Genomic DNA, 18687 nt, shown 5'->3' with positions numbered 1-18687 from the left:
TTCCTCTACTTTTCATCTTTGGTCACAGCGCCACCTCATGGTTAACGGAACTTTGAGAAAGGATTCATTCTTCAGGCACAAAGAATCAGAGCCTTGCCTGTTCCCTGCTCCCTAAAGGTTACTGAGAGAAAAGTACAGCTAGTGAGAAAGTGTACTTTTCAGGTGCTCCTATGGTCCACATTCTTCCTTCTTCTCGGAGGACCTGGGCTCTATGGTCAGTGACGAAGAAGGGCTTCTATTCTGTTGGCGCTTGCGCGATCCATGGTGGTTCCGCATGCGCGGTGGGGTTGAGCGAAGCGCACGCTGAGGAGAATCGGCGGCTGCTACGGGTGGACCGATCTGATCTCTCCGATTAACGAGCGCGGCGCGGTACCCCGGCGTAGGATTCACACACATACCTCAGGTGACGAGTTCCACAGATCGGTTTCTCCAAGAACCTATTCGGTTGTGTCCAGTGACAAGGGTGGGCGAGAGAGGGTAGGCCCCAGGTCCCGTTCCTGCGCGGGAAGCGTCTGGACAGCACTGCCACCACCCGCCGGCCGGCCGGGAGCCCTCCTCGCCGGCTCGGCGTAGGCCTCACAGTGTCAGAGGTGCCATTGTACGAACGGAGGAACCTCGATAAGAAAAGTGGGTCAACTGACTGTGCAGCCTCTTCAGTATGTTTAAAGTGAGGCTGTCTTGAGGTGGGCGGCCTGGAGAGAAGGCTGACACCCCCGCTCCAGGACGCTGAGCGCTTTGCTCTTTCCGGGCCTGTGAATTCCAGACTTCCTTTTTCCTCCTCATCAAATATTACCTCTCAGTGGAAACCAGACAGGGCACGTCAAGGGATAAGTGGGATTGGCACAATGACGAGAGCTGGGTTTTAAAAGGGTCCAAGAACAGCTTATTCATCTGATACATTGTTTTTTAAAAGTTGAAGCTCGTTTAACCTTACCGGTTAAATTGTGCATTTCTGACTGAGTCACTCCTTGTGACTTAATTAGAATAATCCCAAGAGTTGTCCCTCATTTTGGAAAGGAATGTGGACTTCTGTATCCATTATGGTGACTTGACTTTGCAGTGGTTTGGGCAAGAAGTCCTACCTACCACTCGACCTACCATTTGAATAGATAAAATTATCGACAATTGTTTAAGTTGAAACTTAAACATACTTTTGAAGAGTTTTGTTACTCTTAGTATCGGTTTGCCGCATTTCAGCACCGATTGAGAATAGAATTGTAGAATTACACATTGTGCTCCTACAGTTACACATAACTAAAAACATGAGGGAACTTTAGGGATATATACGTATTCAGCCTCAGGTGCCTTTTAGTAACCCCAAAACTTAGGCTGTTTTACTTTTCATTAAATAGGAAACACTGTTTCTTGGAAGAAAGGTGTATCCAAGTCTTGGGTTTTCTCTCGATTGTAGTTAACTCAAGGAAAAAAACTTGCGACTCTTGTGTCTTTCGGCAGTTTGGAAATTAGTTATATAGAGCTTTACTCTCTATTCTTACTTAGTTCATCTGATGCCAAATGAAAGTTACTGATTCTTAAAGGAACTCAAATAGATGCACAGTGGGTTGGCGCTTCCTATTTCAACTACAGTAAAATCGTTTAAAAGCTTTATGTGTGTAGCAGACTTACACTAAAAACTACCATTCACAGAGCAAAACCGGTAAACTAGGACTTAATTAGAATAATCCCAAGAGTTGTCCCTCATTTTGGAAAGGAATGTGGACTTCTGTATCCATTATGGTGACTTGACTTTGCAGTGGTTTGGGCAAGAAGTCCTACCTACCGCTTGACCTACCATTTGAATAGATAAAATTACCGACAATGCAGTGTATTTGAAATTAGCTCAGAGTTCATTAATGTATTTTGAAAGATGTTTTTCTGTATGGAAGAACACATACTGTATTGTAGTACTCTGATATATTGAGGCTCTGTGGGTTAAAGACATTCAGATTTAAGGTCTGGAGACTTGGTTTTAGCCCCAGTTCTAGTACTAATTAAGCCTTTGCCCTTGAGGAAGTCATTTAATCTTTCTTTTCCTTGGGTCCCTGTTAATTGTGTCACTATGCTCCTTTCATAGTACCTGACATTGCAGTCACTTACTAACTAGTTTCCTACTCCGTCTTTAAGCCTTTTAGGTTAAGAGTCTTAATTGTTGTGTCAGTAGTGCTTGGTACATTGTAGGTACTGCAAAAATAATTGTTTAACGAATTGAGTTAACAAAGTGGAGATAATACTTCCTTTGCCTTTTAATCTCTTTGTGTAGCAAACTACACTTTATAAAATGCTTTTACATATATTTGATCTCTTGTGATACCCTCCACAAACCTGTGAAGTACATGGTTAAGACTAAGAAACTACAGTTCAGTAGTTTCTTAGGACTTACTGAGCTTCCAAATGAGTGCTTTGGAAATTATATAAAGGGTTGATAAATAACCTAGTATGTGGCTTCTATTTTCCTAATTTTTTTTAAGTTAGTGTTATTATTAGCATAATTGGCGATACGTTCAAAATCTGTCAACCAATATGCAGGTTCTTTGTGAAACAAATTCTTTTTGTAGTTACTGACTAGTCTCTCTTTACTGTGAATAACATACTTTCAGCAATATTCCTTTTTTTACCCTGTATATTGCAAATATCTGGTACCTCCTAAAGCAGTAACATTAAATCTCCCTTCAGAATTCTTTGACACTATTGCCACTGTTCTTTAACCATCAAATTAAGCCTTGCTTCCCCCAAATTATCAGCTTTGCTACTTGAAGAAACTTGGTTAGTACATGTGGTTAGCACCTGTTAAATCTCTTAAAACTGTTTCACATATTTCTATGACAGCATTTATTTTGATACCCAGTTTGAAATTTCTTTAGCTCTCATATTTTAGTACTTTACATACAAACATTTGACAATGGTTGTCCCTCCCCCTAAAAAAGCCCTGTTTAAAAATGAACCAACCAGCTCAGCTATTTCTTGATAATTCTGGCCATTGAATGTCTGCTTCCCTTTATTTGCTAAATCCCTATTTTGTTCAGCTACATTTCTGTTACTATTAACAGGCTGCTTTGTTTTTCTGTTAAATAGGATAAATTAGTACTGAAATTTTGCACTAGTCTGTGGTTATGCTCCATCACTAAATATATATGTTAATGTTGCTTTTTGTTTAAGATGTTCCTAAGTGTAATACATTGATATTGAGAGAAAGTATGACCTGGTGAATAAGAGCACAGACTGTGGATTCAAACTTCACAGTTTCAGCTTCTGACTATGACTTGTTAGCAGTACAGACAAAACAAGTTGCTTAACTTGTACTTCAGTTACAAGTAGTTTCTTAGGACTCACTGAGCTTCCAAGTGAGTGCTTTGGAAATTACATAAAGCTTCAGTTACAAGCTCTCCTAGGGAGAGCTAGGGGGAAAGTGATACCTCAGGGAGGTAAGCAGTAGCCAGATCATACGGGGCCCTGTAGAAATCAGTGGGAAGCCATGGGGAAGATACATGTGAGTGCAGTTAGCAGCTCCCACACTGTAGCAGAACTCTGGTGTTCTGTGAGCTGGATGTGAGTGTTCTGTCTTTAAGATCAAGTGAAGTCAATCTTACTTCCCAATTAATAGGAAATAAACTAATTAAACTAGTAAATAAATTTTTGCACATTTTTCTTAAGTTTTTAGGTCCTATTGCTGCCTACTTCTGAACCTGTGCAACAGTAAATTAAGGTTAGCAGAAAAACATGAAAATCATCAACTATGATTAGTTTGAGAGCTTCCTTTTAAAAGTAGACTTTTAAACTACTCATGGTATGATTTCAGGCTTGTGGTTATAAAATGAGTGGTGCTGAAAGTAGGTTGGGTGGATCAAAGGGAATAATTTTAAATATATTTAATGCTTGGAGGTTAAGAGAAACTTGAACTTTATAGTAATGGAGATCTGTTAAGCTATTCTCAAGTCCTGTTCAACAAAAGAGAAGAATATTTGGGAGTAATAGGAAAAATGGAAGCTAGAAATTATGTTAATTGTGAATAAAATTTGAGTTTGTCTTAAGAGGAAAAAAATTAGAGGAGAATACATTTTAGTTTAATATATCTTTGTGAATAATAAGATTTTAGTTTCTGTCTTGATATGTGATACTGTAGTTTGGGCTGTAATAAATGATAGGGTGTATACCATTTGATAAAAGTTTAGGGTTAGGGTCTAATTAGTTGGAAGATTCTTCCCTTTATATAGTGGGCAGTAGCACATAAAGTCTCAGCTGACTTGGAGAAAGAGTAGTTCTAGTTTTGCTGATAGCTTAACAATAGTAGTACTGCTTCCCATTGTTATTTCATAAAGCAGTGGTATTAAAATAGTATTTTACTCTTAAGATGTACCTTTAATCCATAGGTCTTAGAGTACTTTATAGATGGTCATTATTTTTTTATGATTCCACTAAAACTGATGTCAGAGAATCACCCAAGCCTTACGAAAATGTGGAGCAAAATAAAAATTGAAGTTTGGTTCCTGAATATCCATGTTTTCTTGTACCATTTAAGAAATTTAAGGAATGAGAGAACTGATAACTTCTTTCAGTGGCCAGATGTGGAAAACTGACTGACGTTTCTTCATTTTGACCTTAACTGAACACTTGATTGTTTGTTTAAATTGCAGAATGCCGGGTCTAAGTTGTAGATTTTATCAACACAAATTTCCTGAGGTGGAAGATGTAGTGATGGTGAACGTAAGGTCCATTGCTGAAATGGGAGCTTATGTCAGCTTGCTGGAATACAACAATATCGAAGGCATGATTCTTCTTAGTGAGTTGTCCAGAAGGCGTATTCGTTCTATAAACAAACTGATCCGAATTGGCAGGAATGAATGTGTAGTTGTCATTAGAGTGGACAAAGAAAAAGGTAAGTGAGAAAAATACCTAAGATACAGATTTCTGGCTTAAAATGGTTTATTGTAAAATATGTTTTTTGGGAATTGACAAAAACAAAAAACATCTCCTCTTACACTTAAACTCTTCACATACAAAGTTGTTAGGGAAGGATGTCAATCAGCCACCTAAGCAAGACCTCTCAAGTTAGCAGTGGTGTAATTCCTACTTCCTAGGGCTAGTTTTGGTGGATCAAATAACTTGAATTTTATTCCCAGAGATTATCAGGATCTTGATAATCAACTCACTGTTGCCAAACTTGGAAGAGACAGATAAGTAAAGCCAACTACTAGTTCATTCATGTTTGTCAGATGCCTTTTCCTTGATTTAAAGTTAAATTAGTAATCAGATTATTGGAAAAGCATGGAAATGGAGCAGAGTAAGTGGATTTTAGGAATATTTTACATACACTTTGAAGAAGCAATAACTTCAAACATCCAAACCCTAGTATTATGCCTGTCTGTGACCCCCAATACTCTGGGATCTCTCAAATGGTGCTGAATGAGTATTCGTTTTTAACTCATTGGGTGTTTTTCCTGGACCCCTGTAAATCTTTACCACTGAACACACTTTTATCTAAACCGAGTTTGCAGTACCATTAAGTAGGTTTTGTCTTCAACCAACTTAACATGAAGATAATTGGTTTCAATCCTCTTACTACAATTAATTAGGCATTAGTTTCAGGTTTATACTTCTCATCATGCTTAAAAGACTTTGAACTTTTTTCTTAATTTTCTCAACCATTTAGTTGATTGGTATTTCTCTAAGAAATAATTTATACATAACCTTTTTTTTCTGATTATAATCTCAGATGATAAATTTTGGAGAAATCTTACATATCCTTTGTTGGTGACTACCATTTAGCACATTTATTATTCTAAATGTTTTGATATGACCGACTTGTAACCTCAAGCTCCCCTCCCCCTGCCAATTACTAAACTGTTTAAAGACCCAGACTGCTTCTTAAACTTAGGTTAAGTCTTCGTATCACAGCCCCAGTAAGACCTAACTTGGTGTCTTGTATTTCTTTCCTATTTTATAAAATATATGTACAGGAAGGAATCAAATGTATTTTCAACTGCAGTCAGAAAGAATGAAAAGGTATACTTGCATAAGTACAGTAGATACATGTAAAAATATTTCCACAGCAGCATTGTTTGTACACTGTTAATTAAAAACAGGAAACAGTGATCAGAATCATGGTTAAGTAAATTATGACATATCCATGCAATGCAATTTTATACAGAATGAGACATGAATATTCTGATAATGGAAAGCTCTCCAGGGTAAGATAAAAATAAAAGCAAAGTGCAGAAGATCCTAAAGAGTGAATCCATTTGTGGTACTAGAAGGTTAGGTCCTGTTGGACAAAACTTTCAACTTAACAGTTATAAACCCTCAACAAATACTTTAAAACTCCCTAAAGACAATGGGAGCAACCACAAGTAGGCTGAAACTGAAGGCAAGTCAACATTTGGGAGAAAGAACTGGTACTGGGTAAGCTTTGTAGTTTTGTCAGAGTGCATGCTACAGAGAGCTTCAAGCAGTCCAGCTAAAATTCTAGTGGAAACCCTACAGTCTTAATGGCTTAACCAGAGATGAGTTCTGGACAACCACAGCAATTGGAAAGTAGTGATAGGGATTAGGGAAAGAAGAGACACAGAGATCCCTATGTTTATATATAAATGCTGCCCAAATCTCTGGCTGACCTCTGAACTAGCAATATATAGGGTGGACTGCCAGCAACCCAACAGGGTAGAAATCTAAACAGATTATTGTTGCTTTCCACTTAGGGAGACAGAGTGTCTGTTTTTGAACCCAGACAAGTTAACTACCTACTAAATCAAAAAACAAAATCAGTATCCTTAAAAGGAACATACGGGAATTCAAAGTCTCTGGGACATATCATTTGCAGTGAACAGGATATGATCCAAAATTGCTGAACATTTGAAGATGAAGAAAAATACGGCCCATAGAGAAAAGGCAGGCAGTGGAGACTGACTTGGAGATGACCCTAATGTTGGAATTAGCAGATAAAGATTTTAACACAGATGTTGTAAGTGTTTAAGAATATTGGGAAAATATGTTTCTATTGTATGAACAAAATGAAATCTCAGAGAAATTAAAAAATCAACTAAATATAAACTCTAGAAATTAAAAATGTAATCTAAAAAATGCATTAGATGGGCTAATAGCAGATTAAAGATGACAAAAAGCTCAAGTGAAACTTAGATAGTTCTCTTTTTTTTTCACCCCCCTCATGACATCCTTCCAGTTTTTCTCCCTAACCTGCCCCCATTGTGTTTAGAAGTTTACCACCAGTCTTATTATCCAAGGAGAACTCATGTGGTAGTCCTGGATCTCTCATCTTTCATTCTAATAAAGATAGTTTATTTTAAAAGAACCAATCTGAAGAACAGAAGAAAAACACAACCAAGCAGATATCCAAAGCCGCATTCCATAATGAGAGAAAATATGTTTCAAGAAATCATGACGAAAAATTTTCCATATTTGCTGAAAAAAAAAATTTACAAATTGAAGAAGTTCAGCAAATCTCAAGCAGGATAAATACTAATAAGACCACACTACTGAGAAACAGATATCAGATATTAGCCAGAGGAAAATGACACATTGTTTCCAGGGGAACAATACAGAAGCTGTGGCATTCTTATTGGAATTAGTGGAGGTCAGCATTGAATGACATTTTTATAACTGAAAGAAAACCTGTCAAACTACAATTCTGTATCTAAAGAAGATATTCAACAATGAAAATCAAAATGAAGATATTTTCAGGTAAATAGAAACTAAGAGGACTTAATACCAAATAGACATGAATTACAAGAAATGGTAAAGGATTTGTCCAGGCCAAAGAGATCTGATGCCTGAAATGGAAAATACATAGGTAAATGTAAAAGACCATTTTTTCTCTCTAAAATTCTTTAAAATACATTTTAACTGCTTGTCTCATTTTGTACCTGTGGTTAATGTATGGAGGTGACTGACAACAATTTATGGAGAGGCCTATGCCATTGAAAGATTTTTATTAAGTTTCCCAAGAGTTGGGAATATGCCATGTGGGGGTCACATGAGGAAGCACCAGTTTAGGTCAGGAAGCAGAAGGAGCAAGGGGAAAGCATAGGCCAGACCCATTATTGAGGTGGCAAAGCAGCTCGGGGGAACAGTTTAAGGTTGGCTAGTCTGACTAGTTTTGGCAGGCCTTGGGGCATCAAGGCTGTCCCTAATTATCTGGTACTTGGCCCTGGGTCAGTGTAGAGCAGGAGATACTGGCTTGGTGTGTGGGACTTTGATGACAATGGGACTATGGTTGGGGTCTGGGCTCTGGATTGGTTAGTTTGCATTTGCACAGCTGCTCCAGATGAGCCCTTGCCTGTCTCTAAGAGGATTGGTTAGCCCTGGGAGGGGATCTCCCCTGTCAGCCAGGCCACAAATGTCAGAGCATCAGGAATACAGAAAATACAGTTAATACAACTGACCTAGTAATGAGTGGATGGCACATAGACAAACATAGAATTTTTTGACTAGGTTTCATCTGGTAACTGAAAATTATTACTGTTCAATAATTCCCTCCACTGAGCTAATAGAGACTATATAATCATATGACAATAAAAATGCATTTCTGAAAACAATCTCATGCAGTATTTTGTTGAGGTGGTTTTAGTGGGGCATAAGGTGGATTTAGTGGGGCATATGCCAACCAAACAATCTGCTTGTGAAAGTTTGTCACAATGGTGTGCAGGCACCTGGACAGAGATAATATTTTTCAAAATGTTCTCATATAGGATATATTGATTTGTCAAAAAGAAGAGTTTCTCCTGAGGAAGCAATCAAATGTGAAGATAAATTCACCAAATCCAAAACTGTAAGTTGATTTTTGAGTCAAGTTAGTTCACTATTTGATGTGTTTTATAAATAATCAGCATGTGATGTTCCAGGCAGAAAAATAAAAAACAAAACCTACATTTTCTGTAACTATATATTTCCATTTCCAATTACGTGTTATGTAGGAAACTAATTTGAAGACTTAATTTCAGAAGAGGAAGGTGACAGTGTTTTATCTTATGGTAAAACTACCTTAAAGAATTACTTATGATTTTATATTCCCAGTTCACTACTGGATGTTAGTGTTATTAAGATATTTTAGGTTAAATTTACTATGAGTGATTTCAGCTGATTTAGCTTGTCATAATATTTAGTTCTTGACTTTGATCCCCCCTCTGGGATAAGGGTCACTGAAACAACCAGCTGTTGTATGTTAAGAATGAGCAAGGGTTTATAAAATGTCTGTGAATCCAGGAAAGCAATGCAGAGACCTGTTAAAATTTCTTTTTCCTAGTGTGTTAGGATTATTTATTTTCCTAATTTTTGCTGTAATTTTCTGCTTATGCACAGTACACACCAATAATGCAAAAACAGCTATTTCCTTATTGCTGGCGTTCTGTATTTTTCTATTCTTTGGCCCTATTAACTGACACTTGATTCCTTAGATTCTCTGTTCTTAATGGCTCTGTTTTCCATTGTTTCTGTTTTCTTTGCCCTTCTCTTGTATCTTTTGTTCTCTTCTGCCATGTGTGTTCTGTCTGCAAGATAAAATGCTAAGAAAAAAATGTTTAAATTAAGAGTTTTAAAATCTTAATTAACCCCAGTATAAAAGAAAGTATAAAAATCTAAAAGCCATCAGACCAAAATCTTCCCCTTTGTTTTATTGATGTGTTTACTATTACTGCAATGTGGTTTACACATTTGAAAACACAATCATAAAATCCCTTTTTAATAAACTCTAGGACCTTGCCATTCAGACTGCAGTCTTGGACAAACAGCATTGGCATCACCTAACTGTTACAGATCTCAAGTCCCAACAAGTTTGAGAATCCAAATTTGAGCCACATTGCTCTAGGAAACTTCCATTTGCTTTGTCTCCTAGGATAGTGTAAAATGAGTATGTGAGTACTTCTTATCAGAATCAGATGATAGAATGAAATAGCCAGTGTTAGCACCTTTCCTTACTCAATTTTCATGAAATTGAACATGAAAACCTCCATTCTTATACTCTTTCTCTTCTTTAAGCCCTTACATTTTAGGAGACTTTAGAAAAAGAGGAGCATGAAAAGGAGGTGGATAAGATTGAAGGTTAACTGGTTAAATGATAACAGAGTAGGAGAAATACTAAAATCTCAATCCTGGTTCCATCCTCTCATATGGAGTAGTAGTAATGATAGCTTACATTTGTACAACAGCATCTGTACAATATACAAGTTTTACACATTTGTATAAAACATTTGTATCATGCTTTCCATTTATAGTGTTCATTTGGATATATTTGATCTGTGTAAAGACCCTGAGCATTAAAAAGGAGAGATGCTTTTATTCCTTTTCCAGATGTGGAAACAAAGTCGGAGAGGTGAATTTGTCCCAAAGTCAACTTGATCTGGTTCTTAGAATGCTAAATTCTCTATAGTTTCTACTTGTCTTACCCATTTGAGTTAATTGTTATGGGAAAGCAAATACTTCTCTATGGGAAAGAATTTGTTTTATTCCAATCTTTTGCTGTTAAAGAATAATTGTCAAATTAATCCAAGGCTTATTTTCATATGCTGGCTACTAAAATGTAAAAATACCTATTTCTTTTTACAAACAGATCCTTTGTCTTTGACTTGTTGAGTTCTTTGTTTTGTTCGTAGGTTTACAGCATCCTTCGTCATGTGGCTGAGGTGTTAGAGTACACCAAGGATGAGCAGCTGGAAAGCCTCTTCCAGAGGACTGCCTGGGTCTTTGATGACAAGTACAAGAGACCTGGATATGGTGCCTACGATGCATTTAAGCATGCAGTCTCGTAAGAACACGTTCTTGGCTCTGCTTCTACCATGCTGTCACAGGTGCTGGGTCTAGCACACAGGTTGAGAGTATGACATTTAATTGCACAACATCCATGTGTTAAGTCCTTGCCAAATTTAGATTAAAATATTTCAGTATAAAAAGGCCCATGGTATGAGCCAATCCTTTATAGCCAAGCCTATATAATTTTGTATACCATGGTTGTATAGTCATGAACCATATGGTCTAATCTCGTAATACTCCCCTACATGTTTCCTCTCCTAGTTTAGCTATTGTCCTAGGTAACTTCAAAGCCAATGTAGATGTCTCATCTAAAACTATGACCTCTTGTTTTCTGTACCTTGGTTCCTTAGACCTTCAGCCCACACCACTTTATACAGTCTCCCCCTTGGGTTTTACTCTCACCAAGATTTGCTCTGCCTCCAAAACCTTTAATTCACACAGTCTATTCTTTTACCACAGCCTCCTGTGCTAGCTCCTATAGTTAGTCCTGTTCTGTGTCATCTTAATTCTGATTTCACAACTTTTTTTTTCTCCCTGTCTTTTCACCCTTTGCTGCCATCTCTTTCTTATTCAGCAGAGACACACCATGGTCCAGGATTTCTACATCTTTCTTGCCAGTATCACAAGTTTTGCCCTGTTTTTTCCTTCTGTTACACCCCACGTTGGGTCAGTGTTCCTGCTTTTTCTGCACTTGCAGACTGCTGGGTGCTGCTGGGAAAAACCACAGGCTTGCAGGTTGGTGCTCTGCACATGCATGGTCTCCAGCCTCAGCTGGGCCCTCACTGCTGCTCCACATTCTCTTTTCCTGGTCAGTTCTTCCTCCCACTCTCAGAGCAGCTGTTTTAGAGCTTCTCCACACTCTTCCTCAAATACCCACTCCACCCCCTCTTCCCTCACGTTCACCTGTTGCGCTTTCCTATTTTATAAATAGAAGTCATTGCATAAGATCTCTACTTCCTTTCACTATCTCAGCACACTGTCTCCATGCCACCTGTCATTACCTCCTTGTGCTCCTGTCACACTGGAATTTGTGTCCTTCCTACTCTCAAATTAGTCTTACCATCTGTGCTCAGCTACAGCTCAGGAATCTCTCTCCATCTGTCATCCCTCTCTTGGGTCTTCAGCCTTTCTCTTTATTGGTTTTGCCCTATCAGCATAAAAATATCCTCTTATTTCTCCCATTTTTACAAAAAAACAAACTCCTCCACCCACCCTCCAGTTTCTCCTATAGCTAGCTAGCACTGTGTGCTCCCCTTTTAACAGCAGACTCCTTCAGGTCTGTGTACGTCTGCCTCTACTTCTGCACCTCCCACTCCTTCCTAAATGTTGATGCTCCACTAGCAGCCTCTCCACTGCACTGAGGTTACTCTCCCAACCTTTGGCTGCCAAGAGGTTGGATGTTGGTGCCCTCAGCCCTGAGGATGGCCGAGTGGGACCTGAGACTGTCAGACCAGCAAGCTGATCCATCTGGAGCTCCAAATAACTTCCAGTTTATCCCCCATCAAAAGACTTAAGTTTTTCATATCATGTGGGAAAGTTGAGAATGGTTATGTAATTCTCGCAACTTAGGGTGTAAGCACTATAGTTATCCCTATCTTACAAATGAGGAAATTCAAGCAGAGATTAAATCATTTGTCTACGTTCACCCAACTAGCAATTGGTAGAGCCAGTATTCAAACCCAGGCATTCTGGCTCCAACCAGATTATGCTATTAACTGTTAAGCACCACTTCATATTTCTGTCTCCCTGTTGTCAGTTGGCTTACCTCTCCGGCCTCCACCTCCAGTTCACCCCTCCATTGAGCACCACTCAGCACTGGCACGCATTACTCCCTTTCCCCAGACGTTCTTCTCTTGCTTCACCATCCATGTAGCAACTGTCTAGATTTAACTACTAATTCTTGGCTACATGTGCTTCATATATTTTTCTTTTAATTAAGAAATAAATTCTGAGATAGTTGGAAACTGTTTTACTCCTCCCACCCCATTCCTGTAATCACTGTTCTGAAATTAGTATGTATCATTATCATTTATGTTTTTATGGTTTTACTACAAAGATGTATCTGTATATTTTTTGTATTAAAATTTTTTATTTGATTTATTTAAACTGAACATAATAAAATTTATTCTGTCATTATAGCTTTCTGTACCTTACATTTTTACTCATAGGACTGTTATTGAGCAGGATTTCTCCAAATTAACAGAAGTATGCCAGCTTCGTACTAATTTCTGTATAGTATTTCACTGTGAGAATGGGCTTTATTTATCTGTTGGGAATTATTTAGATACCCTTTTCCCCCCTCATTTTTCAAATAATCCTGTGATGTGTACATGTCTCTGTGTATACACGTTTGGGAGTTTCTGTATACCTGGGAATAGAATTTTTGGGTCATAGGACTGATTATATGCATCTTTAAATATACTCAGTTATGCCAAAATACTGTCTAAATTGGTTTTACAATTTATATTCCCTCTAGCAATTGTATAAGCGTTCCTATTTCTCTTCATCCTCACCAACGTTTGGTATTACCTCAGATTTTTTTTTTTCCTGTTGCCAAACTGATGGATGCACTATAGTAGTATCTTGTTTTGATTTTCCCTTCACTGTTTTTTGAAGTTAATGGCTTTTCATGTTTATTGACCCTTTGTACTTCTGTAAAACATCTTTTCATCTAATTTGCCTATTTTCTGTGGCTTTGTTGTTTTGTTTTTTATAGGCAGTATTAGCTGAATAAAGATCCCTCCACCCAAGTTCTTTTGTCTTTCATTCCCTTAAACCCATGTTTTTAAGCCTGAGGCTTGCTGATCTATTCCTATTTTAATAAGGCATAATGTTCTTACCAGAGTTCTCCCTTTGCTTGTTAGAGTCCTACCATTCTTTTAGTCATTATTTCATTTGTTTTCATTTGTTTGTTCATTCAGCAAACATGCCAGTGGCTAAGACCCTATTCCTTGTCTTGTGGTATTTTGAAGGGTCAGATTAAATGCCAACTCTATCCATAAAGCCTTTCCTGACTCCACTAACTTAGAAGTAGACCTTCCTTTCCTGACACCCAAGGATGTACTTTTATTTTTAAATTTTTCCTTGTTTTTGTGTTCTTTTCCAGCTCTTAAAGCAGGAAGTGCTAATTACATGAACATGCTTCTATTATAGTGGAATGTCAGATGTATTAAGAGACATTTTTAATTGCTTGCTTTGACCAGATCTCTCAAATAGTCCTTTTAATAATAATCAGTTGGGTGATTTCTGTTTGTCATACATTGCCAAGTGCTTCACTCACATTCTCTCATTTAATACCACAGATACTGTTTTCATCCTCATTTTACAAATGTGGAAACAGGTCTGCAAAGGCTCAAAAACACATAGTTTATTAAAGTACAAAGCTAAGATTTGAACCCTAATTCTGACACTAAAGCCTGTGCTCTTAAATGTTACTGTGTTTGGTATCACAGTTATCAAGAAGTAACCCTGATCTTTTGTTGTTCTGTATGTGTGTTTTTTTTAAATCAGAGACCCATCTATTTTGGATAGTTTAGATTTGAATGAAGATGAACGGGGAGTACTCATTAACAATATTAATAGGCGTTTGACACCACAAGCTGTTAAAATTCGAGCAGGTAAATAATTTTTTAGATTATATTTAAAATATTTTGCATGTACAAAATAAAGCTATTAAATAATGAGCCTTCTAAGTGTTTATTTTTCATAACTAGAAAAGTTTAAGAAATTATTTTTGCTTCCGGTGAAACATAAAATGCATATATGGATACAAATGAACCAGTTCAGCAACCTTAAGTTAGCCCTTTTTTAAAAAGAGGATTATTTTGTTCTAGTGAATATTTTAAATGTTCTTTTCTCCCATGCCTCTGTACTAACTACTGTTAATAGTTCGGATATATCTTTCAGACATTTTTCCTACACACATGCTGTACAGGAATGTACGCTGTTTACATTCAGACATTGTTTTTACAAAGGTAGGATCGTAACTGTGCAAAATTTTCTTCAACTAGCTTTTTCTACTTAGTGTGTCATGGTTGCCCTTCCATGCAGAACATAGGAATATGTCTTGTTCTTTTTAATGGCTAATAGTCCATAAAACAATAAACGTAAACATAACCCAGTCCTCTCCTGATAATCATTTAGGTTGTGCCAGTTTTTTCACTCTTATCAAAAAACACTACAAATTAACACCCTTATACATAATATGCTTACCTAGTCATATAAGTGTTCTAAAGGCAAATTCCTAAAAGTTGAATTGCTGGGTCAAAGGGTATGCAATTTCTAAACTGCTCTAAAAAATTTGCAGATACTGTTTCATTCAGTTCTCCCCCACATTCCTCCGTATCTCCATTTTACAAATAAGGAACTGAGGCACAGAGAGGTTGGAATCATGATTTTTAACCCAGGTATAGCCAGAATTCAAGGTGTTTAATTTTGTTTCATCATTCAAGAGGTTGATGTGGATAAGAGACTTTCACTGCTATTCAGGTATTTTTGACATGAAAGTTAATGCTGGGATTGATTTCTGATTGAAAGGATGATGACTTTCATAAGTATTTGAATACTAGTGTTTCTGCCATATCTCTGAGGTTTTATAAGCCTAAACTACTTTTTTGCATTTTTTGATTTTTGAACTTTATAATTTCAGATATTGAAGTGGCTTGTTATGGTTATGAAGGCATTGATGCTGTAAAAGAAGCCCTGAGAGCAGGTTTGAATTGTTCTACAGAAACCATGCCCATCAAGGTGAGTACTCAGTTTTTTCCCTCTCAGCTAAACCCACCCAAACCAAATGAGATTTTTATGTTTCATAGCAAGTGTGAAAAGTGGCTCTTGGTTATATTTCTCAAGGATATTTACAATTACGTGCAGTTTTTTTGTTGTAGCTACTGGTACTGTCAGTATATGGAAACGCCCATTGGTATTTAGCGCCGAAAGGCTAGCTATGCTAAAGTTATTATATAATAATAATAGTTACTATCTCAGTGCTCATAAAATCTGGAAAAGGACATCATGTTCTCTCATGTTTCACACATAACTTCTAGGAGGTTTGGTCTCAATCTTTGATAAGCAATACGATTAACTGGATGGTTGTTATTTAGAATCTCTTAGGAGGATTTCTTCTATCCATTTAGTTTAGAACCAAATAGGAATTTTTGTTTTAACCATTATGCTGATGATAGCTATAGTTATGTTAGTCACCAAAGACACCCAGAAGTCATCATTCTTCATATTCATATTGCAGTAGACTTATTTATACCACTGGATTAGATCACTGTATCAATTAACTCTTGCTACATTAATAAACCACCCCCAAAATTGCTGACCTACAGAATTGGGAATTAAGTTTGAGGTTGATTTGTTAAGGTAGCAGATTAGCAAAAACATTTCTCAGCCATCCTAATAGTTGTGTGTTCCATAGGTACATTCATAATTGAATTTTTGTCTTCCCTAGATTAATCTAATAGCTCCTCCTCGGTATGTTATGACTACAACAACGCTGGAGAGAACAGAGGGTCTCTCCGTCCTCAATCAGGCTATGGCTGTTATAAAAGAAAAGATTGAAGAAAAGAGGGGTGTCTTCAATGTTCAAATGGAGGTGGTATCAGTGCTGTTTTTGCCTTGTTCTTAAAGTTCTTCAGAAATTTAAATATCTAGATTATTTGCATTCTAAAAATACCCAATCACTGCCTTTCAAAACATGAGATACATTTATTTAGGATTACAGTTCTGCTAAATGCAAAATAATCATTGACTCAGAGGGTTCCTATAAGGGCTTTTTATAAATTAAAACTATCATGAGATGGTTATTCAGGACCATGGTCACTGGTGGTGGTAGGTTTTTTATTTTCCCCCAAAAAGGGAAAAAATAGACAGTGAAAGTGAATGAGTAGCTATTGCCAGAATTTAATGTGGAATGCTTGAGTTTGATCTCAGGGTTAGAAAAAAGAGTAGTCTCCTGTGTTTTCCTCATCTCAATAAGAATGAAACCTTATTTTCATATATATAAATATCATAATTTCACATGTATATACACATAATTTTTTCCATGGAAAGGAATAATTAAGTAATTTATTTTGAACCAGGCAGATGCATTTTTACAGGACATGTTTTTGAGGGTTTGAAAGATACAGCCACTGAGATTATATTCATATATTTCCAGTTTTACCTTGTAAAAATGACAGAAAATAGTATTTGATTTTAATACATTTCTTTTACCTGTATTGTTTTATTCTCATAAATTTCTTCCATTGTTTAACTATTGGAATTTATTGGTGTGGTATGTCAGCACTCAAAACTGAACAGATATGGCAGAGTTATTAGAAAGTGTTTAAAAGTTAAAATATTAGGCAGTAATAGTATTGAAATTGTGTGTACTATTTAACAACTTCACTTTGAAATTATGCCTCTGCTTCCACAGCCCAAAGTGGTCACAGATACAGATGAGACTGAACTTGCAAGGCAGCTGGAGAGGCTTGAGAGAGAAAATGCAGAAGTGGATGGAGATGATGATGCAGAAGAAATGGAAGCCAAAGCCGAAGATTAACTTTGTGGGAAATAGAGTCCAGTTTAAGGAACACAAAGCAGCCTTTCCTGGCTGTAAACCCTAGACTTGAAAGTTTTCCAGTATTGAAAACTTCAAAGCTAAATATTTTTTATTTCCAAGTATTTAAATGTTCCAACAGACCAAAATATGAAATGCCCTCCTAAATGTCAGCTGTTTTCACACAGTAGCTCCAAGGCATTGAGCATTTTTTAAGGGAGTGGCCTAATTTTACTAGAGACAAGTCTTGAAGCTAAGAACAGTCATACAATTGGGCTTTTGATTTCTGCTTCTGACGTCTTCAGATTGGCGATCCTTTGTAGTTCAGTCAGTGCCTCCATGAGATTTCCCAGGAGCACCCAAAGCAAATAGTCCCAACCTTTCTATATAAAATGTATCAAGCAAACATTAAATAAATTTCTGGGATATTTAACTATAGGCTTCTTCCTTCTTGTCATCAGTTAAAAGCATTATATTTACTAAGACCCTAATTCAATTGCTTTCATTTTAGTCTAGATGTAGAAATATAAGGGCAGGTGACCAAAAGATTAGCAGATCCTTTCAAAAAGAAGGTTTAGAGAAAATTTAATTTTAAACACAAGAGAAAGTAAACTATTGGGGGAAAAGCCTTAAGATGCAATTAAAGAGTTACATTCGTTGTGTGCCTTTTACCTATTTGAGACTGATGACAACGTGGTGTAAAGGAGAATTTACCACACCAGTTCTTTTTGGTGTACTAAGCTGCTTGCCTTGAGTTTGTAATTCAGGGTGGTAAATATTTTTTTAAAGATGCTGCCTCTTTAGTTATTTTGAATCTCATGACCCGACTTTTGTTTTTTTTCCCCACTAAAATACACACTAGGTGCCACCTAGAGCCCCAATTCTCTTTATAATAGAATAGGGATGTTCAAACACAGTTACAGTAATTTTTATACATTTCCACCATTTTTATCTTTAAGAACTAATCATGTTAAAGGTATATAAATTTAAAAGGAAATAATATAAAAGGAAATAAATTTCATTAACGGCTTGTAATTACAGCTACAGTAGCTATTGTATAGAAAGTATTGAGTTACTTTGGTCTGCTTCAAAGATTTAATCTCTTAGAGTCCTTGAGGTATTAGATATATTAACTTTATTAATTATTCCTAAGAACAACTGTTTAAATACTTAGAATATTAAGTCTAATCCACCCTAATCAATCCAGAACTAGATAATTCAATATTAAAGGAACTGGAAAATCAAGGAAAATTGTAACGTGAGGTCTCCATTTAATTTAGCAGCTTCTACTAGTTTTTTAAATCCAAACGTCTAACTTAGTATGTCCATTTCCACAAGGGAGCTGTGATTGCCAGATAGCATGCCATCCTGGGAATATTGAGGGATGC

General features: G+C 36.8%; 1 protein-coding gene across 1 annotated transcript; it reads left to right on the top strand.

Moving 5' to 3' along the window:
* Positions 1 to 182: 182 nt before the first annotated feature.
* EIF2S1 (eukaryotic translation initiation factor 2 subunit alpha) lies at positions 183 to 17732 on the top strand. Its single transcript, XM_017666901.3, has 8 exons — positions 183 to 403; positions 4632 to 4873; positions 8700 to 8779; positions 10599 to 10750; positions 14266 to 14372; positions 15404 to 15501; positions 16211 to 16354; positions 17177 to 17732. Exons 2-8 carry the CDS (start codon positions 4633 to 4635, stop codon positions 17300 to 17302), a joined length of 948 nt encoding a protein of 315 aa, XP_017522390.1. The 5' UTR covers positions 183 to 403; position 4632; the 3' UTR covers positions 17303 to 17732.
* Positions 17733 to 18687: the final 955 nt, after the last annotated feature.

Source organism: Manis javanica, chromosome 8, assembly GCF_040802235.1.
Source record: "Manis javanica isolate MJ-LG chromosome 8, MJ_LKY, whole genome shotgun sequence".
Classification (NCBI taxonomy): domain Eukaryota; kingdom Metazoa; phylum Chordata; class Mammalia; order Pholidota; family Manidae; genus Manis; species Manis javanica.
This window is presented reverse-complemented; position numbering and strand designations above follow the sequence as displayed.

What these genes read in the sequence shown, in the direction of transcription:
- EIF2S1 (XM_017666901.3), top strand. Translation starts at nt 4,633, where the DNA reads ATGCCGGGTCTAAGTTGTAGATTTTATCAACACAAATTTCCTGAGGTG. An exon ending in GCATTTAAGCATGCAGTCTC is followed by an intron (nt 10,751 to 14,265) that starts GTAAGAACACGT and finishes TTTTTAAATCAG; the next exon opens with AGACCCATCTATTTTGGATA. An exon ending in CAGAAACCATGCCCATCAAG is followed by an intron (nt 15,502 to 16,210) that starts GTGAGTACTCAG and finishes TGTCTTCCCTAG; the next exon opens with ATTAATCTAATAGCTCCTCC.